This window comes from Notothenia rossii (assembly GCF_949606895.1).
Source record: "Notothenia rossii genome assembly, chromosome: 3".
NCBI classification, from domain to species: Eukaryota; Metazoa; Chordata; class Actinopteri; order Perciformes; family Nototheniidae; genus Notothenia; species Notothenia rossii.
The window spans coordinates 83,249,980-83,272,082 of record NC_136901.1 but is presented as its reverse complement, the minus strand read 5'-3'; the positions used below and the strand labels follow the sequence as shown (position 1 = coordinate 83,272,082).

General features: G+C 38.6%; 1 protein-coding gene and 1 pseudogene across 2 annotated transcripts; one reads left to right on the top strand and one right to left on the bottom strand.

Moving 5' to 3' along the window:
- Positions 1-2,004: 2,004 nt before the first annotated feature.
- Positions 2,005-9,553, top strand: LOC307033065 (integrin alpha-6-like; annotated as a pseudogene). Its single transcript, XR_013810631.1, has 12 exons — positions 2,005-2,049; positions 2,146-2,388; positions 2,638-2,748; positions 2,940-3,146; positions 4,609-4,671; positions 4,957-5,042; positions 5,137-5,209; positions 5,473-5,570; positions 5,654-5,830; positions 6,747-6,857; positions 6,955-7,059; positions 7,201-9,553. The product of XR_013810631.1 is annotated as an integrin alpha-6-like (transcript).
- A 4-nt stretch (positions 9,554-9,557) lies between these two features.
- Positions 9,558-21,295, bottom strand: gpc2 (glypican 2). The gene is made up of 11 exons (XM_079668458.1): positions 20,884-21,295; positions 19,035-19,193; positions 17,734-17,868; positions 16,023-16,198; positions 15,824-15,904; positions 15,119-15,284; positions 14,252-14,382; positions 13,029-13,175; positions 11,947-12,083; positions 11,015-11,187; positions 9,558-10,627 (listed from the first exon to the last, which is right to left on the bottom strand). Exons 1-11 carry the CDS (start codon positions 21,059-21,061, stop codon positions 10,353-10,355), a joined length of 1,758 nt encoding a protein of 585 aa, XP_079524584.1. The 5' UTR covers positions 21,062-21,295; the 3' UTR covers positions 9,558-10,352.
- Between the last annotated feature and the right edge of the window lie 808 nt (positions 21,296-22,103).

The following is a 22,103-nucleotide window of genomic DNA, read 5'->3' as shown; positions in this document are numbered from 1 at the left end:
TATAGACAAGTTTACGCGCCAAAACACGGGTAGCGCCATGACACTACACAAATGCACTTCATTTCCGCCGGAAGTCTTTTGCACAGCGTCTGTCGGTGTAAACCGATGTAAACAGTCAGACGGGCACTGGTGTAAACACAGCGATTTCGATGCTAACAGTGATGCTAGCTTGGGAACACGATTCTACTTCTTTGACTGGAGATGGCGTTACTCTCCCCCACCCGAATTCAGTGCAAAACTGGGAGGATAACATGACGACGTGGCCCAGCATAAAACCAAAATAAACTGCCTTATTTAGGTCATGCCCACAGGAGCCAACAGTTGTCTGTTGTTTACATAATGCACAATTTACATGATCTCTTTATGCTGTGCAATATATCATATGTGCCTGTACTGTTTGAGTGAAAATAAAGTTTGATGTAATTTAATTTCATTATTGCACTGTTATTGCATTATTGCATTTCATATGTTCCTTAGAGTGCTACAATTTCTTTTAACACAGTTCATCACCAGCCGGCTCACCTCGTCTCCAATGTCCGTTATTGCATTTCAACAGAGGATAGGTTCTTTTCACATTCAATATATGCTTAACACGCAGTTTCTCCTCATATTCTCTTTCATCACTTTTCATTTAACACATTCTAAACGCTGTAATCAATACTCTAAACAATACTTCTCGGCTCGTTTGGTTTCCGGTCATTCCGGATGTTGTCACATGCTACTCTCGTCTGTAAACAATAATGTATTCAAATAAACTGTACTTTCATTTAATATTCAACATGGTAGTACCTCGACATCTATAGTTGTAGTGTTAAATCCGTAGGTTTCGATTTGCACCACTCCATATCATTTCGCTACTCAATTCACCTCTTTAGGAAATCGTATATTAGCCACATGCTAACCGTAGATGAAGGATTTTCAGAATAAAAGCTTAACTGCTTGTGCACAAGAATTTCTGGTTTTTCAGTATAAAAGAGCGTTTAAACTGACGGTATGTTTAAGCTACATTATACCATCAAAACATTGATTTTAATTTCTAACAAGATCCAGGAAGCATGTTTGGATTCTCTGTTGCCTTCCACCAGCAGCTGGACCCGGACAAAAAGAACCTGTGTGTGAAATGTAAAGCTTTTTGATAAGGTGTAATTAATTAAATTACAATTGTGCGTCTGTGTCTAACCAATCACAGTACTTTTCTCCAGATTGCTGGTCGGAGCGCCACGATCCAAACATCAGAACCAGTTGAATGTTACAGGTGCCGTTTACCAGTGTGATCTTTTTACAACATCTGAGCACTGCCAGCCCATTGAGTTTAATAATAAAGGTTTGTGTTGCTGTTTAATCTGAATGTTTGTATGTTTATGTGATGTAATCAATTACAATAGGTACTATTTTGAAATAAACTTAACTTAGTCTGTTCATGCATATTCATACTTTTACACTATATTTCAGATGTTAATATTGTACTTGCAGCTGGTTACTTTTCAGAGGAACATTTTACAATAAAAACATTGTAAATTGTCTTTATGTACCATGAAAAAAAGTCTATAAATAAGGTACTATTAAAATTTGACGCTGAAAGAAATCAAATTATTTGATCCAATAAAATCAAAGGTTAGAGAAATGTCCACAAAATAAATAGAGATTTTATTCCCAGCTATTTTGCTTTTCTTTTCTTTTTATATGCCATTAATCATACTACAAAACCATCAGATGTAATAGCTACACTACACATACAGAGCAGTTTGCTGCTTATACATTGTTGCATTAGTATCAGCAACCTAAAGTCATTTCTAACTGAATATCAGTCACAGGAGCCATGTTTCTGCTGAACAAGACATTTTAATCAAGGAGGACTTTATTGTATATGCAGGAATTGTTTTTGATTTGTAACCAAAAGATCTGAGTAAACTTCAACCTAAAATACTTATACTGTAACTGTGGCTGCACAGTGAGCTTAACTTGTTTGAGTTCCTTCACAGTAAAGGCTTAAGCAACCAGTGGATGGGAGTGAGTGTGACGAGCCAGGGTCCTGGTAAAAATGTAATGGTAAGCTAAACACCTCATGTTGATATAATGAAATAAAACAATCAAACAGTCATTTTTTCATCTTTCCCTTGTTAAACTCGTGCTCATCGGTACAAGCAATGGAGCCCTCATGGAATATGTTCCTAACTTAATGATGGGTCAGTGTTACCTCTTGGAAGAAGACCTGCAGGTCGGGAAGGAAAAGGACGTGGAGGATGGTCGTTTGTGATTATGAACATCTGAGCAGACGTCAGAGGGACCATGATTGGTTTGCATACTGCCAACAGGGTCATGGAGCACCTTTTGCAAAAGACAACACATCTCTGATATTTGGGGCACCAGGAGCGTATCAGTGGAAAGGTAAAAAGAAAACTTCCAGCTCTTGTTTCATTCGCCAAAATGAACGAGCATGTACGCCAGACTGAGTGGAACTGAACTTAATTATTTAATCATTTATTGCATCCCAAGAAATAGAAACACAATTATTATTCAATGCACTTTTCAACATGAAACCCAATAGGATGGATGCTGTCCTCATAAAATGGCATCATTTTTGCACATAATAGCTTTTACATTTTTTATTATTTTTTATTTTCTTGCTGTTCAAAGGAATTGTGCGAATGGACGACCTGGACATCAATGCTGCAGATAGTCGTGAGACTGGAGATGTTGAGCAATTTAACCGAGCACTGATTCCTCTTCAGAAAAACAGCTCCCTGGGTCAGTCTCTCGTCTGAACTAAATCAGTTTGTTTCATTTAAGTTGGCTTAGTTTCATAGAACCAATGTTAAATGAAATGATTTAGATAGATATTCAGGTGTGAGTATAAATAAAGAGCTACCTTAATGTCTATCTTTATTCCCTTTTTTTGTATAACTTCTCCATAAACAGCCTCCTATTCTGTCCTCCAGGATTTTCCAATGACTCTGGGATGGCCCTCCTCAGTCAGGGCGAGCTGACCATCGTGTCGGGAGCGCCCAGAGGAGGATACAGCGGCCAGGTGGCATTTCTGAAGGCATACCCTGTGGCAGAGAGGAATCTATCTGTGGAGTTAGTGCTCTCCGGTCCGGGCCTGGCTTCCTCTTTTGGCTACGACGTGGCAGTGGTGGATCTCAATGGTGATGGATAGGTTTACTTTAGATTTCTATACAAATGCCTGATTTGCTTTATGCAAGGCCTAAAGAGGTCAATATAGTTTAAATACAGGGGCATTGTTCAAAGACTTGAACAGACTTGTTGTGGTATTACAGTCCTCAGTGAACAAATGTTCCTAAGTGAACTGCTATGAATAGCAACCATTTTTTTTACAGTCAAATTATATTCAAATCTAAAGGGTAGATTGCAATGAAATCTTTGCCGACAACATTCATATCCCCCAGAGGATACAGAAAGACAATGTTTGGCCCTCTGGGAGCTTCAATCCAGCAACACGCATTTTGTATGATGTGAGTTTTCACCACAGGCATTAGCAGCCAGTGTGTGATTGATTGATTGAAAAGTTTATTAACAGCTTGTATATTGGGTACAATACAATACAGCTCAAAACATACAATTGTTAAGGGGATGCAGACCAGAGAAAGACTTTCGTCTTGTTTACATCAGGGTCCCCCATTTCCAATTCATCATATCATTTAAGACATATATGTGTGACATGTGACAGTTTTTTATTCTATACTTTTAGCCATAACAGTGTTTTTAATTTCTCTCTTAGTTTGTGGAGTAAAACTTTGCTCTATTAATATCCAGTTATTATGGCAGCTTGCAGACCTGTTTAGGGATTAGTCCTTCTTGAAAAAAAAAGAAAATTGTTCCAACTCAACTTCTTGGACGTAAAGACTCCATGTTCCAGAAACTCTGCATTACTCCTCCATTGTCTACAGCAGTGGTCCCCAACCTGGGGGGTGCGCCAGGCCTCAGATGATTTGAGGCCAAATATCATATTTAGACTTTTTTTTTTTACATATAATTGTAACGCAATACATGATTGTCGCTAAAAGCCTTGTCTCTACATTATAATAAAATATAAAAAATAATTGATTAATTAATTTGAATACAAATTCAAGTTAGTAGCTATTATAGGCATAAAAAGACAGAAATGTATAATTGTTTCTTTAATAGAAATGTTTCTTCTGCCCGTAAAGTGTCCAAGCTTGTCTGGATAAGCGCATTTCTAAAACATAGTCATTGTCCATGCCGGTTTCAGTTGGATTATTTGTCACAGTTGCTCCGATCGGATCGGTCTCCTCCATTTTGTAGATTATTTACGATTTTTGAATCCACATAAACACATCGGCAAAATCCGGTTTACTTTGAGCATGTGTTTTAAACAGTTTAATCCCTTGGTGAATTGTTTCCACTTCCCTGCCGTCCTTTAATTTCTTCATACAGCGGGAATCCAAATGAATTAATCCTGAGTCCAATAACCATCAAAGTCTCTCCAATAGTGCTCCTTTTTTATTACACTTTCATCCTCCTTTAACAAAATACTTCACATTCATCTAGTTTGTGACAGTAGTTGTAGCATTTTTGAGAGTTTTAAACTTTAATTACCGCTGTTGCGGCCCCCCCCCCTTCCAACAGAAGTCCTTTGGGGGGGCTCTTGGAAAAAAAGGTTGGGAACCCCTGGTCTACAGCACAGCATCAGTAAGTAGGCTACTCTACAATGGAAGAACAATAGTTCAAAAAACATTTGTGTGAACATTTTTAAGTATCAGCCATTTAGGGAAAGAAACGTCGGTGGAATAAGAGTTTATATTGGGATTGTGGTTCAATGCGTATGAAAATATTTATTGACAAATTACTTTGTTTCCTGCATGCATCGTGTGTGTGTGTGTGTGTGTGTGTGTGTGTGTGTGTGTGTGTGTGTGTGTGTGTGTGTGTGTGTGTGTGTGTGTGTGTGTGTGTGTCATGGTTATTTGCTCCCCTCAGGTCCCTTTTTATGTCCAATACTCGCAACATCTGGCATCTATTTGACTACAAAAGATGTGAATGTCCCCCTGCAACTTGAAACCTCAGTAGGTTTATCACGTTGGAAACTTGTATACAATACTTATTTTTCTAAGTGTTCTGTGGATGAATAACTAAAAATGTGTTATGCCTGTGATGCAGGTCGAGTGTGCAGACTATACAACCAATCGAGGCGTTAGAGTGGTTTTTAAACTAGAGCTGCAAATATGGGTATGTAGAGTTGCTTTTTTAAATGTGAGAGTTATCTCACAAATATGTTATAGTTTCATGTATACGTGTTATCATTTCAACACAAATGTAAATTACCCATCAGTTTTTATGATCATGCTATTTTTAAGTGGAGAACAACAGTTTTTTTAATGCAATACAATATACAAATAGATTTTTTAAAAGCTATTTGGTCTTAAAAATGTTTTTATATGCTTTTGAATAATCAAATAACATAACATCGTGGTGTATCATTGTTTTTCAGACTAGCCAGACCTTCTCAAGTGTCACTTTGTAAACACTTGCTGGGTGAAAGCGCCATAAAATCAATAGACGATATTGGAGCTTCAGTTCAATATGAATTCAAGGTGAAACATAATTGAATAGTTATCTTACTGTTAGACACTAAAAGGTCAAAGGAAACGGTTCTTGTGTCTTGTTTTTCCACCAGATAACAAACTTAGGCAGACCACTGAAATCTTTTGCCAATGCATCTTGAAACATCTACTGGCCGAAGGACAACTCAGTGGGAAAGGGACTTCTGTACCTCACTCAGATCAGCAGTAAAGGTGTGCAGTCTGTCCCCTGCTCACCTGGGAGCGAGATCAATCCACTTAAACATATAAAGGTAATAAACAACTCCAACTTCTTTTGTTTATTATATTTCCAAATCTAAGCAACAACTGTAATAATAAACATCTCTATCCTGATGATGTTTAGAATTGAATAGAATAGGGAGGGATGAAACCCTCTTTAATGGTCACACGTGCAGAGCACACAGCACACACAGTGAAATGTGTTCTCTGCTTTTAAACCATCCTAGTACCAGGAGTCTAGTACTAGGGTTGTATGAATAAGGGTTGGCCTGAGCCCTCAAGGAAAAGACGTGAAGCTGAACTTGAAGCTCTCTCTATTGATGGATTGTCATTTCTTTCAAAAAAGAGGAAATACAAAACCTTGGTAAGAAATCATTGTTATCATTATTGTTATATATCTTTTGGGATCTTTTTTTTTTTTGCTGTTTGATTCAGGATGAATATCATTTGTTTACTATGTTTTATTCACTGTGTCTGTTTTTACACAGACAAGAGTATACGGTTTTAATTTGCTGATCTTTGATCTCTCTTACCTGCGCTTAGTGACCTCTGCCAGGGAACTACAGATGACAGTTTGCATTTTGTAGGCCTATATTTGGTTCATTATATGTATTGTTCATTTCCCCTGCTAAAACAATCGAATACATTGTGAAGTAACGAGAAAATAGAGATCTATTAATGAAGCAAAAAAAAAGACAAAGCCAACCGTTGCTAAGTTACTCTTAACATTCTACTTTACCATAGTAACACACTGACAATGTCCAACTGTTACTGTGAATGTAATACAACAGAAAAATAAACATAAGAAAGCTTGAGTTTATCCAGAGATTATGGTGAATTATGTTCATTGAGTTCACACAAAATGTATATTAAAGAAAGACAATGCTGTAACAAAAAAATGTATTCTACTTTAGTTGTCCAATATCGGCTTTGTTTTTTGCCTTTCAGACCTGCTCTGATGGACTGAAGTGTGTGGAGCTACGCTGCCCTCTGCTGGGTTTGGACAGTACTGCAGTGATTGTCCTGAATTCACGCCTGTGGAACACCACATTTACAGAGGTGATTTATTTCTGTCAAGCTGATTTACAATAGGACTCTTTGATGAATATTTGCAGCCCTATCATCATTACTCATCTTTTTTGACTGTCCCATTTAGGATTACAGCTCTTGGAACTACCTGAACATTGTTGTGGATGCTTCTCTCAGTTTGACAAACTCTCCAGAGAATATTGGATTTAAAACAGAGACACCTGAGAGAAAGGTAACACCAAAATGTTCTTTGATTTGTTACATTACTTATATACGTTGGAGATATTATAGCTTTGGGCTTGGAATTTTTTTGTTGATTTTGCAGTACAATCACAACATGGAACTGATTTAAGTAAAATCTCTATATCCGCAGGTTAAACTTACAGTGTTCATCGAGAGAAAACATTTATCCAAAGTTGCCAGGTGGATAATCTTCTTGACGCTCATTGCATTTCTCCTGTTGTTGGCCGTTTTTGTCTTCTTATTATGGAAGGTAATCAAAATCAAATGTATGATAGTGTTTTTTTTAGCTTTGGTGAACTAACCCAATGAAGATAATAATGCAATTGAATGTATGTTATCCAAGAAATTCAAATGATTGTCCTCTTAAATAAGCTCACTATTCAATAATGATTTTATTATTTCTGCCTCCATGCTAAATATTTACTGTCTGCGATTAAGATGTTCAATGCATTGTCTAAAAACATCAAAGGAATGATACACCAGTCTTAAATTAAACACTAAACTGTGTAAAAGTACTTACTTAAATGTCTTCAAAGTTTAAAGTAACTGGAGAATGTTTACCTTTGGGAGATATTAAATTGCATTGAATCTAGAATAGTTGATATTCTATAATGTGAATAATCTCAATTAAAAAGTTGTGAAATACATGAAATGCCTGCTAATATTTACATTGAGGTTTAATATGTTGCATTAAGTGATTTGTCACTCATGCTTTATGATTGTATTCACTTTATACTACCTTTTTCATAGTGCCTGAGTAAAATGTGGTCTGTGAATGTTGTTTTGACTCTCCTATATTATCTGTTTTTGTCAGCGTGGATACATGAGCTCACAACAAGAAGCCCTTGCATGAAAAAGACCCAAACACGGAGACCGCTCCCCTTAGACCCTGAAGCTTCAGTGCTATGAGACACAAATAACCATGAACACTTGATGTTAAGAGTATCCAACCCATAACATCTAATTACGTACATGATTTTTTGTGATATATTTTTGAGGCAGAACTTTTCTTTAACATTTGTTTCATGTTTTGCTGCTTTCTTAAAATGAAATAAGAGAGAATAACACTCTTTTCTTGAGGATATTTTTAATGGATCAGAAAATGTCACTTGTTCGATACCAAAAAACTGTTACAACATGAAAAAAGTTGTGCTTTACTTTCACCATGAAGGAATGTGCCAGTGGTTGGGATGGATGAGTGGTCGTAATAAAGAACAATTTACCTGAAGTTCAAGGGAAATATTGCAGCCACATTATTTTTTGACTGCTGATAATTCAAAGTACAATCGATTACAATACTGTTGCTTGTGAAATACTGTGTTTTCATTTGTAGTTGTGCCACATAATACTGTGTTTGTAGTGAAGTTGTGAATAAGGTCAAACAGACTTTGAAGGGTTTAATTCCTTACATTTCACATTAAACGTAACAATTAGATTGCTAGTGATTAGGAGTCAAATGTGAATGTTCTTAGCCAAATATGAGAATTAAACCCTCCTCTTTTTCAACAGGACATTTGTGAATTTCCTCATTCAACAGAAACGTTTATTTTCCCATTATCTATAGCCTACATTATTTTAAAATCTGCCATCCTTATCTCTGCCATTTTTTGTAATCCTATCAGGATTTCAATATCTTTAAAGAAGTGGTTAACCATTTTGAAAAAAATTGCTTTCTTGCTAAAAGTTGGAAATGGTGCAAGCAGCTAGTTAGCTTAGCATAAAAACATTAAAAAAAAAGGCGAGATAGCAAATATAATCATTCTTTTCCAGGGTAAACAAACACCTCTCAGGCTCACAAATGTTGTTTGCTTAACTTATATAAAAACCTAGGTATCAAAACGTGAATTTGCAGTTTGGTGGGTGTTACGTGCTGTAACAATGTTTATGCTAAGCTAACTGGCTGCAGCGTCACCATACAAAAATGAGGGCCATTTATCCTCTTTTCATCTAACTCATTAAAACTAGAGTAGCCTATGTCAAAAATCTTTTAATTTGATCTAGTCCTGCGCACTGTCCATGTTTCCCTCCTTGATTATTCTTTGATTTCATCTTCATCAAACAACATTCAGCGCAGGTTAATTAATAGCCACTCGGTGCTCGACAGCATTTGTCTTTCTGTCAACATTTGGTCCAAGTTTACACTAGCTCACTGTTTTCATCATATTTTGTTGCTTTTAAGAAAAAAGGGTAAAAAAGCACGGCATTAAAAAACATCCCAACATCTTCTCAACATGACCCCTGAACAGTGAAACCAGAACATACAACAGACAATATAAAACCATCCTACAAACACACACACACATTCACACACACACTTCTCCTTAATCTCTGGCTGAAAGTAATCAATGTTTTTTGACCAAATATTGTATAATAGGCTAATTAAGTGTTTGGTTGTTATTGGTTCAATAACAATATTTCATAATGACTGGTTTACGGAAATGAGCAATAAATACAACTTGTTTTATCCTTTTTCATCATACCAGGCTGACACTTTTTAAAAAGATAACACTCAACCCTTTCCAAAATCATAACAATAAGAACAATGAAATATTATATTACAAATAAATTAAAAACATCAATATATTACATTAGTTAACCCCTTGTTGTCACAAGTAATCCCAAAAGGAATTTGAGCTTTTCGGTACATTCAAAATAAATGTTGTTTGGTTTCAAGAGTCACACTATTGACTTTCTTTTTTGATCTCCAAGCCAAAATACGGAGGTTTAATTAAGTAAGTAAATTAAATCCTACTACTTCCACAAGATTAAAATGAACCACAACCGCACTGAAACCAAAATCGATTAAACTAATTAACTTAGTTTCATGAGAAAGCAGCAATAAACCACAAGCCTGCTAACTGAAATAATATGGTGATTATCTCCATCTAAAAGACCACCAAACCATGAGAACATGAGCTAATTAAATTCCTGCTTTTGTACTTTTTGTTTCCCTCTCAGACGTATATATGCTCCAGCAATACATTCAGCATCAACACTCCAATAGGTCAAACGAATGACAAAACAAAATGGCAGTACTTCTAATGTTTTGTTCATATGAATCAATGCCTTGTTATACCTCTTTTGTAGCTTGGGCAGTAGGAATGATATTCACTTTAACCTATTTATGATGTGCCGTTTAAAGGTTTTTAATTATTGCTAAATTAGCCTGATTGTGTCTATTTTTTCCTGCTGGTTTTACAAAATGGAATGACTTCTTTCTTCATAATGTGCTTTAGACTCCAGTGTGACATTAAACCTCCACCTACAGACTGTATTCACCAGCTATCTCCACATGGGGGCAACAGTGACCATGAACGGCAACAACAAAGGAACCGGGGAGAAAGACAGCTTTCTTGTTGCTGATTTGATCCGACCTTGGCCGTTGTTTTTGTTCCATTTGGATCCGTTTCTTTCACGGACCCGAGGTGGCTTTGCAGGGTTTGAAGCGGGGCTGCGAGGGGGTTTGTTGTAGGGCGGGGAGTAAGGCCCATGGCCGGGCCAATCATCATTGTACCTTTCCCCCTCATCTCCACCTCCTGAGCCACTGCCCTCCTCACCTGGAACAAGGAAAAAGAGAATTAAGACTATAAATTGTATCGCTTGTTTTGGAAAAAAGTTTTCATAACCTAAATGGACCTTTGTTTTGTTAAACAAGTTCCTTTTTGTAATTGACCAATTGTCCTTCAGTGTTGGATAGTTATTATATTACAATATATACTTAAATGTTCATATGTTTGCCTGTAATTCAATATTTGACCCTTTATAGGTCAGATCATTGTAATAAAATAAAAAGTTCAACATATTTCCCTGAAAAATAGCTGTCAAAGGAAAAGATTCAAATAAAGAACAAATACTCTAGTAAATGTATCTAGTTGCATTTCACCACTACATACAGGCAATGCATCACATACTCCTTTAGGTTATACAGATATTTGAACACTGACTGTCCATGAAGTCCATGTCCTGTCCGGTCTGAGCGTTTTTCAGTTTGTTGGTCACGACCCTCAGCTCCATGATCAGCTGCCTGGTCCTCACATCCGGCCGAGAAATGTCTACTTCCACCTCGGGGTTATTGATCTGGCTGGCCAGCCCGTCGCCCATCACATCCGGCAGGTACCTGAGCACACGCACACACACACACACACAGGTTCATGGACCAAAACTCAGACATCATGAATGCACACAAGCACAGATCTTTTTAAAGCAATGCTGTGCAATTTCACACAGTTTGTGTTGATAGGAAACAGTCTGTAACACAACATTAATGAGCATAACACCACATGTGAACATTGTGTATTTTTACAATAACTATGTTCACTACAATAACTGGCTTTGTTCCCGACGGGGAGCAACCCACTTTTTTTATTAAATTGCAGCAATGTGACCCAGACTTATTTAAAAACTGCCATGTGTATCTTTACAAAATTCCATGTTTTTAATGACACAGCTGGCCTTGATGTGAACTTCCGTCAGCATCAAGTCACAGATGATATATAACAGTACATTGTTACATGTTATACCTTTACCTGCTGTGTTTAACAAGAGCCTTACAGATCTAATAACTAGTTACTCTTGTTCGAAGCCATGTCTCCTTTCTTTTGGACTGTCTTTTGATTTTTCAATATAAACAGGACAAGCTATTCCACATTTTCATTCTACTTGTTTTTTGTGTGTGGTATGAAATACATGTCTGTGTTAGGCTGTCTCTTTGAACATAAAATAAACCAGCCCCACACAGAGAGCATGTATGTGACTGGTGGTGGTCAAATTAAATTAACAAAATGCTATCTGTTGCACCCGTTCCACCTCTGCACCATCACTCACTCCTCCTCCTACACCTCTACCAAACCCAACCCTCCACTCTCTTCTCGCTCACCTCCCCCGGGTCTGCCCGTTCCAGCAGCGGTCCTCATTGGTGACGTCGGCAGCTATCCTCTCATCGTTACAGATGGTGTGTGGGAGGGACACCCAGAAGCCACGCATAGGTCGCAGTCTTTCCTTCAGCTCGGTAACCTGAACGGAGGCGGAAAGAAATGGGTTATGACTAAGACCTGGTCAAAAGTATCCTTGTTTGGTATGGCTGGCCGGGGGAAACATATTGAGGCTTCGGTGCTGACGCTGGCCAAAGTCATAAACTGACTTGACACTGCTTCAGGGTTACTTCTCAGACCACATCTCTTTTTATGTTTTATAAATAGATATGAATACCTATCATCCTCCTTCTGCCTCTTCTGCTCTTGGTTCCAATTATTTTCCTGCACTTCTATCTTTCAATACCACTCAGCAGTCACAGGAGTACTGTCTGGCCTCTGACCGCCGCACTCTTTATTATTAGTTTTTCGCACCTGGCTATATCACCAGTTTGTCCTCTTTTCTTCTTCCTCCGTTGCTATGTCTGAACCCTGACTCATGCTCAGTGTAAACATGTTGCCTTTATTACAGTTTCAAAAGCATGTACTGAAATCACACTCAACACAAAAATATGACCTGCACCAAAACATTTTTGAGTCTCGAAAACCGCAATATTGTGAACAGAGTCGCTCGTAGTCATTTCATCTGAGGTCCAAGCAGTTTTTCATCTTTTAGCTCATTGTTTTGGTTTCCTTGCATGCAACTAAAATGCATTGAATGATGGCTGACATTTATTTATGCATTTAGCCGCTAAAGAGACCAATAATTCCATAATTTTGAGTCTATTACAGACCTAAAAAAAGAAAGAAACTTATGCTTGTCTTACATTGGTAAACAGGCCAGGTACCGCATTTCAAATGAATGCTTATGTTACTTTCTTTGCTGGATATTTAATAAGCCCTTTTTGCCACAAAGAGATTAACGTTTTTTCTTTGTAGCGTGTTGTGCTGACCAAAAGAGCCATTCATGCAGTTTTAAAGGTGTCTCAATGTCAGTATAGTAAACACATCTGACCGAATGAGTAGCCACAGTATGCTTGTTTCTCACCAGTCGGTCCAGGTTGGTGCCTGCAGCCGTGGTGGGTTTCTCCTCGGGGGTGTAGGTGCGGAAGGGCCTCTTGTTTCCTCCTGACACTTTAGGGGAGCGTTTGGACCGTCCTGGAGCTGGACGGGGGCTTCCACAACCTTGAAACACCTGAGGTAAACAACAACAAATCAATACAGTTGAAACCGCTGGATAAAAAGTATTATAACAATTGTAATATACCATCATCATCATCATCATCATCACAACAGGCTTTGAGGAATCTCTGGGATAATCTTGAACATATCTTCTCCAGTCTATAGGATATAGTTAAATAACTCTTTTATTGCATTGACTATCCTTCAACCTGCATCCTTTTCACCTTCTACTTTATTTGGTGATACTTTGCGGCATCCCATGTTTTAGGAGTTAAGGCGTCCTTTGTTGCATGGCATTCTATCTCTGTTTTAATTTAAGGTCATTTCTTTACTTTCAAAATCTCTAAGAAAAGTGTAAAAATAACCTGCCAAAAACATGTGAAAGTGATCAAGAAACAAATATCTGCATTGACCTGCAATTATTTTAGTATTATAATTGCAGCATGAACCTCTATTGTGGCGTTAAGGATAATTGTTGCATCATTATCGTATGTTCACAGAATAACCTAATTCCATTTTACTTAAAAACTTTATTTTGCTTTTTAAAAAATATTGAGCTTCATGAAATTTGGACCAGTTAGTATTGCGATTTTGGCGAGAATTCCAATGAAATCTTAACCGCTCTATTTTTTACGCCCGAAGGTGCTGCAGGTAAACAGAAAAAGTCGTCCATGACCTCTAGAATTACGCCAAATGACTTCAAGGCAGTATCACACGAAGCTGAGCTGAAAAGGAAAGAGCTGCCTCTCCTGAAGCGCCGCTAACACAAACCAGGATTTTCTGGTTGTAACGAGATGTGGGGGTCTCTCTGGTGGATAAGCTGCTGGGATGTCTGCCATGTTTTAATCATACTGTGAGGCTGCCATGCTCCCTGTGAATAATTCCTATCAGGTTTACCGCATGCTGTCACAGTAGAAAGATTCAGATTTATTTTTAAAGAAGGTAAAAAAGGATCTTTATGCACTTACAAAGGTTTGATAAATACTAAAAGAAAAGCTCGTCTGCAAAATCGGAAACCATTTAAAAGAAATACATCCATTGAATTCCCTATTTGTAGGGGAATGGTTGGCATTAGGCTTTCTTCCTTGCCTTAGTGGAGATGGTGACGCTGTTTTCCTGCATGTGCATGATGGCCTCCGACACTTTCACAGAGATGGAGTCGGCGGCAAGCTCCATGTTGAACGGGCCCTCCAGCTTCTCTGAAACCTGGTACAGAGCATCTGATAGAGGAAATACAAAAATTAGAGATGCAAAGGTAATAAAGTTCTACTATAGTCACTGAAGTTCTGATTGTCTGGGGTTAAATACAAAGAAAGAACTTGGTTGATGAGCCTATTCGTAACCCTGATAAACATCAAGCCGGTTTCCTGTGTCTTGAAACTCATGTTGAACCAACTTCAAAGATTTTCATCTGTGTATGAGGTTACAGGATTGGAAGATTGGGAAGCACGCCAACATAATATGAAGAGAAGTGTGAAGAATAATGGAGGGATAAAAAGAGTACATGGGGGTGAAATGGGTCCGGGTGCAGTGTGAACAGGGATTGAGTGATGAAAGGTGAGAGGAAGCACTGCACATGAATAGGGGGGAAAGGGGAAGGGACATATGGGTTTGATGAAAGGGGAAGGGAAACATAGGAAGACAGATCAATTGTGAAGGAGCAGAGAAGCATGAATGATTAATGGATGAGGAATTCATTATGGGGAGAGAGGAAGTGAAATTAAATGAGTGACAGAGGGCAATAAGAGGTGTCTCCTTTTAGCTATTCACAATTGAATCATTCTAATAATTGAAAAGGCTTTTCAAATTTCATCTGGAGCAGAGCAGTGTTTTTCCTTTACGACCTTATTTAATTAAAACTGAAGGTATTGTTGCTCTTTGAGATATGAATGATTTGTCTCAATGCACCTGGCCCTAAAGCTACTTTGAGTTTTTCTTGTTTTCCCTACCACCCACCTATGTAATTGTTCCATTCGGTTTCCAGGTCGCCCTGATTGGCTAAGCAGCCCTTCATCACGTTAAGGCACAGGGAGTGGCAGGGTCTCACTGAGGGCGTGCCCCGACACAGAGGGCAGTACCACTGACGCATCAGACCACGCACACACTCTGATTCTGCTGTCAACTAAAAACACACAAAGCAGAGGGTCAGAGGGTTAAGGACAAGAAGAATAACATTAACATTATTAAAGACACCATTTAGAATGTTCTGCCACTAGTTGTATCTGATAGGGAATTATTCATATGGCGCTTTGGTTTATTCTTAATCATCCTGCTTTTCACCTCTCCTCTTACTACTCTCTCCTAGGGTACGCAGAGGGGATACACAGCCATTAGAACTCAACAGATGAAAACTGTTTTAAGTTACATCACTAGACACCTTTTCTAATATATTGGAGTCCAACTTTTTAAAGGTCATCCCACATTTCAGAACTTCCTGGCATCTTATAGAAATAAAAAATAAACGTGGAATATGTTTGACACATAAACTACAGATATTTCAAGTTGCATCACTAGACACCTTTTCTAATATAATGGAGTGCAACTTTTAACAAATAAACTGAAACTTCAAGCTTTAGGATTCTTGATGATGAGGTTTTCTCAAACTTTATTTTGCAGATTAGACGACGGTACACGAACATCTCAGTACAAATAACAACTCACCTTTGTTGCTTTGTTAACAATATCCCGACCAGTAGCCAAGCCCTGAGATAAAGCTCTGGCTGCGATAAAAGCCCTCATCACCTGATTTCACAAGGAAAGAGAGCACAATAATGTAAATCATTTGGTCATAGTAAATCTAACATAACTGTGAATGCAGTTCTGCAGTATCAAAGCCTTCTTAACGTGTTTTATCACATACTTGTACGCGTAGTCTGCGGGGCACATCCCCAAACGGCTGCAGCTGTTCGGCGTGTTTACTGACACACTCCAGGTAGTCCTCACTGAACTGATACTGGGGGTTGACCAGAGAGAAGACCCGCTCTACCAGCCTGGACCAAAAGTCTGAGAGCACCTCTGACAGGCTGACACTGCCCCCTGTGTGCACAAAAACACCCGTCAGCAGAGTTGATGTTTGCTGTTCCAGAGCTTTAAATTGGGATTTTTCATCTGAAGCTCCATACACACTGAATTAAACCCAACAGAAAATACACACAACATTCAGAAAAATGCACCTGACTTTTGTTACACAGTGTAAATGTTGACTACACACACTGTACTCGTGTTTGGAGAACTTTGATGGTTATAAAGATAGCCAAGTCAACTTCAATGGTTTGGAAAAGGCTTAGCTGAAATCAACTAACAGGGCTAACCACATTTAGTGGTCCAAGGTCCAGTCCTTCAAATTTGTAGGAAGTATTTAAATGTGGGGAAAGTATCCCTTTCTCAACAAGTGTATATTGTGCTCAGTAATAGAACTCTGGTTGGTGCAAGCAGCTACAGGATATTGTAAACAAATAAAGTAAAAGTATATTGGCACATTTTTCTTAACAGACTACATAAAAGTGAAGAAGTGACAAACCTTTCTTCAATGAATATTGTCTGTTCAACCCTAGCATTATATGTGATGTGCTCAGGTTTTCCTCATGACCTTAAATGTGTATGGGTGCTTGTCATTCTCCGTCAGTAGCCAACTGGCAGACTGACATGTGACTCTCCAATGTGTTGTCTACAATGCGGCCTTAAATAAGCCATACATGTTGTTTGGCAGACAAAGACAGGTTGACTAAGCAGCAACAGCCTGCAGACAGACTCGCCAGCAAGCCTCTGTCCTGCCAAAACGGAGCGATCCGGAACAAAAATAGAAACTGTCGTCTGTGGAAATCCAATTCTCTCTTTAATTTTTCTCCAATTACTCTTGCCATCCCAATTCTCCTCAAAAGGCAATGTTTCCTTTTTATGAAAGTGGCTGTGGATTTACCTCGGAAAGGATGTCGACTGCTAAAACAAGACTAAACTGTGACTGCAACATAGAATCATCAAAGCTCTTTACCAGATTACCATTTTAACCAGACCAGCCAAACACTTATTTATATGGTGGTGCGGTAGGAGTAAGGTTATTTGTCTAAATAATTGTCTCTTGAAGGGTATTTTTTGTTGTCAATTCAGGCTTTCTTTTGACTTCTAGTATTCATTTCATTTGGAAAATATTTTTTTTGCCATTTAGTTTGAAAGTTGGGAATGAGAGAATAAGAGAGCGTGGATGGAGGGGTATCCCAACTAAGTCAGGAGTTGAATTGACGTTTGCATTTCATGGTATACATCTTAGACCAACAGGATGTCCATGATTTCACCGTTTTATATGGCAAAATCAAACCCACTGGGATTTATTTAGCATACACCATTAGATCATTTCCATACATAACAATAAACTAAGGTAAAGTGATCAAACTATTTAAAACATCCCAGTTTCCAAGGTGATGTCTTAACAAGTTTTATTTTACTAGTTTTAAACCCAAAGATATCCAGATCAATTTGATGTAAAACAGAAAATCAGGAAATCTACATTTGTGAGAGGCTGAAAGCAGCCCTGTCAATCGTCTCAGTTAGTTGAATTATCTGACTAAACTAACCAGAATAATATCTGCGCAGCTCCACAAACAGCTCCTGGAACACGTGTGCGTTCTGGGTGAAGAGCCGTCCGTAGGTCTTGGTAAACATCTGGTTCATCGACTTCTCTGACAACTCGATGAGCTCTCTGAAGAACTCTAGACAGACAGGAAAAGCAGATTAGATATTAATTTATCATCCATTTTATTCTCTTCCGATGTCTTAGCCAGGTTTCTAGGTACGTGGGCGCACGATTAACAGCTCATAGGGACAGTTACATCAGATCCTGCACGCTGTTAAATGAGAATAACAACGTGTACTCTATTTAGAACTCATATGCAGTCTCCCACTGCTACAGCTTCTTTAAATGATTCACCATGTACATTATATAAAAGGATGAGGAGAGAAAAAAAGGTGAGAGCAGTCCACCGGAGGTAGGAGGAGAACGTGTAAATTCAGCTCTGTGCTGGGGCAGCAACTAACCTGCAGCCATACATACAGAGATTGAGACAACGTGGGCTGAATTCTCTGAAATACATCCACTAAAGATGTCTGGGTAGATTTCCCTCCAGCCACCATTTGTTGACAGGGAAACTCGACCAATTTGTATATATGTTTAAGTTCAGTTTTCAGCTACGGTTAGGTTTTGTTTATGAGGTTTTCTGGTTCTCCAGAGGCAGCGCTCAAACATCTGAAAAGAAAACGTGCTGGTGTTTTAGTGATGTCATCAGGGTTACCTCCGCTAAGGTTGGCTACCGCAAAAAGTATAATCATTTGTTACAAACTGGAGCTGTACATTTGTTTAGTGGGGTATTTGCCATTTACCAGGCAAAAAAGAATCTAATCAAAGTTGTGTTGCATTATGGGAATTGAGGATCTAGTTTTCTGGATCTTAACCCATACTAGGGACTAACTGTCAGGATATCCCAACCGTTGCTACTAATCATGATTCAATCATTTGTATATCCTGTCTCTTGTGAGTCCCTCAACTTTATGAGAGTTCAATGCTAAAGTTTCTGAAGTTACTTTGATTTCAGCAGTTATTGTGTGTCGGTTAAACATGAATAAGAACCATGCATGCTATGCAGGAACATTGCAATATTCATGCATCACTGCTTTTAGATTCCAAAGTCAATTTTTTTTGAGACTCAGAATCCGACCATCTGAGAGGAACTGTGCAGTTGAATATCCTTAATACGTTTTTAATCTCTGCACTCCATTAACTCGGTAGAGGAGGGTGATGTGAGGACAGAAGACTTAGACTACATTTAAAAAACAGATAATATGACCATAAAGAATAACTGCTTCTGAGTCAGCCTCTCACCGTCAAACCTGCGGTGTCTCTGGGTAAAAGTAGTCAAAAGGAACTGGCTGTTCTCCTCGACGGCTTTTAAGAAATCCCTCTCGCTCTGCAGGGCCAGCGTTTCCTCCATCTGACTGGAGCAGCAGGTGTAGTCTTGAGGACAGAGCCGCAGGTGCTCACCTACACAAGGCCAGGGAAGAAGGTCAGAACATAAGTGGAGAAAATGTATTTGGCTTAAACACAAGATATTCTATTGTTGTGTTTCTGTAAGGCACTTTGGGCTGCATTTATGGCTAAAAGCTTCTATTAAAAAAAAAGTCATAATTCACATTTTAATGAAAACAAAGCCCTTTTTCAATGACATCAGTATCTTTTATCAGGTTAAAGCAGATGTTTTAATGGAAAACCAAATTCCTCCAATCATCAGTCTGTTCAGTTACTGAGGGGAAATCCTATCAAAGATAAGGATGTGATAGATAATTTTAATTTCCCTGCATGAATTATTCAGCTTCAATCTGTCTTTCTTTGTCAACTCAGGTTGGCTCTTTGATATGTCAGAGGTAATGATATGCAAACGACAAGCAGGGGAGACAGACAGACAAAAAAAAAAACAGCGCTCTGAATGTGGAAATGGTTTGAATTCTTTGTCTGTATAATTTAACATCTAACATGAATATTGCTGCTGTTAATACAGGGGAAAGTCTCCCAACTCCACCCTCGCTGATGTCCCCCTCTGCCTCTTTTGTTCTCTCTGTGTGTCTCACTATTAGCCCCTCTCTCATCCCTCTATTTCCATTTCTAAACTGCTTCTCTTCCTCCTTCGCTCTCCCGGCCATCTGCTCCCCTGGCCCACGGGACAGGGAGCCAAGACTCAGGCAGAGATAACACACACACTCACACACTCAATCAATATTGCAGTTGTCTCACTGACTCTCACACACACAGATAAATTGCAACAAAATAAATCCTCACACACCAGAGATCCACACACTACAATTTACTCAAACATTTGACAATTTATTTAGGGAAAGCTCCAAGTCTGTCTAAGGGTTAACACACACACAATGTTATTCTCTCACTGATTTAAATGCAAGGCTGAACTTCCTGACACATATTTAGCCACTCATGTTCTCCAACATTTGATCCCTCACTTGGTCAGACATCAATATTTAACCAAATGTTCCCTTACTTCCCATCTTTCCTGTATCCCTGCCTCTAACCAAAACTTTAAATTATCCAAAACCCACAGATATTAATCCATGTGATATGGTTCAATTTAGCAGATAAGATTATCTCCAGTACACAGAGCCTATGGGTACATGCAGGGATTTAACATTGGCCCAGTAGGCAAAGACTAATTAGGGGCGAGGTTCTTTGTTGCACCGGTGTTGGCAAATTGCTCATCCCCTTAATCATCCTATTTAAACCGCACCAGGGGGAGGAGGGGGGGGTGTAATTTGTTTTAAACCACCCGGTATTGTTTCTCTGGAGGAAACCTCACCATTGATATTCCCACATTATGTCTCTGGTGGATATAAGTGAGTTGTGTGCAATCTTGTACTTTTAGATATTACTTTTCTATCGTGACTTTAGGTATTTTATTTAAAGATAACCTAGTTTTTTGCTATGATGTTCCCATGATAAATAATTTGTGGTGGTGAACAGCGAGTTCATATGACCTGGATGTGCATAATGGTGTTTGTATGCATGTCAGGACAAACAAGAGCATTTTGCTGCGACATGTATCTTACATTTGAATCAAAACTTGAATTAGTCACTTATTTTCTTATGGATCATGGGACGGTTCTGCATGAGCCTCTTCTCTAAAAAGTGTGTGGTTCATCCCACTGCAGGGTAGATGCAGTCTTACCGGAGATTTGAGTCACCGGAGCGGTGCCTGTGCTGTAGCCCTTTTCCGCGTACACCTGCCGGGTGTCGGCGCAGCTCCTCCCGGCAGAAGCCACGGGACTCCGGCTCCCCGACAGCGAACACACCGCACACAGAAGCACCAGAAGCGGGTACCTGGAGGAAGAAGAGCGGGTATCCATCTTCACCACAGGACGTAGAAAAAGACAGCAGGGGAGAGGGCGGCTTTAAATAAAACCAGACGGGTGCAGCACCTTTTAAAAATGAATGAATGGGCGGTTTGGATGCACGCAAAAGTAAAAACGGTATCCCAAATCCTCAGTCGTTTAAAAGAGTCATAGTTTTCCCCGATAAGTGCAATGAACAGATGCATCCGGGCTGGTTTTTACATCACACATATGTCTCCATGCACCGTGTCCAGTTAATTTACAGTCCTTCCTGGGAGATCCTCTGTTGTACGTAAATGTAAAGGGAGTGTGAATGGGGCACTCCCGTCGCTCAGACTCATCCAGCTCACTTACTCTGTCAAGAGGGCAGGGCTGGCAGCACGATACCGGAAAAGGGCCTGTTTTCAAAATAAAGCTATTTTAATGTTTTTTACAAGGTTTTTTTTTTTTAGGCCATAAAAAAACATCATAACATGTATATTATATAAATGACATGTATTTAAAAGGAATATAAAAACATGTTTAAGAGTTTTTGTTTTTAAATGACAGATATATATTTGGTGAAATTGAATTAAAAATAAAGAGAATAACAGTAAGGTGCCATAATAAATAAATGAGCAGTCCGAAAAAAGCCTCCTAATATGTAATTTTGTATAGATTTTGCATTGAATGATTATCAACATATAATCTCAAAAATCACAACATTCTGTTCAAATAGACTTTTATTTTTGTAGAATCTAATGTAAGGCCCAAGTAGCACTATAGCCCAAGTTAATGTTTGGCTTTCTGTTAACTGTCCTCCTACAGACTTTCTAAAATATCAACAATTGGTCTTTTGTTTGAATTTTCTTGTATAGGAGCCTATAATAAAAGTGTTTTGCCTATGGCAATTCTAAAAAATGCAGTAAATAGACGGTATGGAAATGGTTTCTCCTAATGGTAAACAGTTTGACATAGGTGTTGCTTGGTGACAATATAGCCCACAACAAAGCACTACTATCCAGTACACATTTGGTCTTACAGTTCAACAGGGGGGGAAATGAAATAATAATTTAAA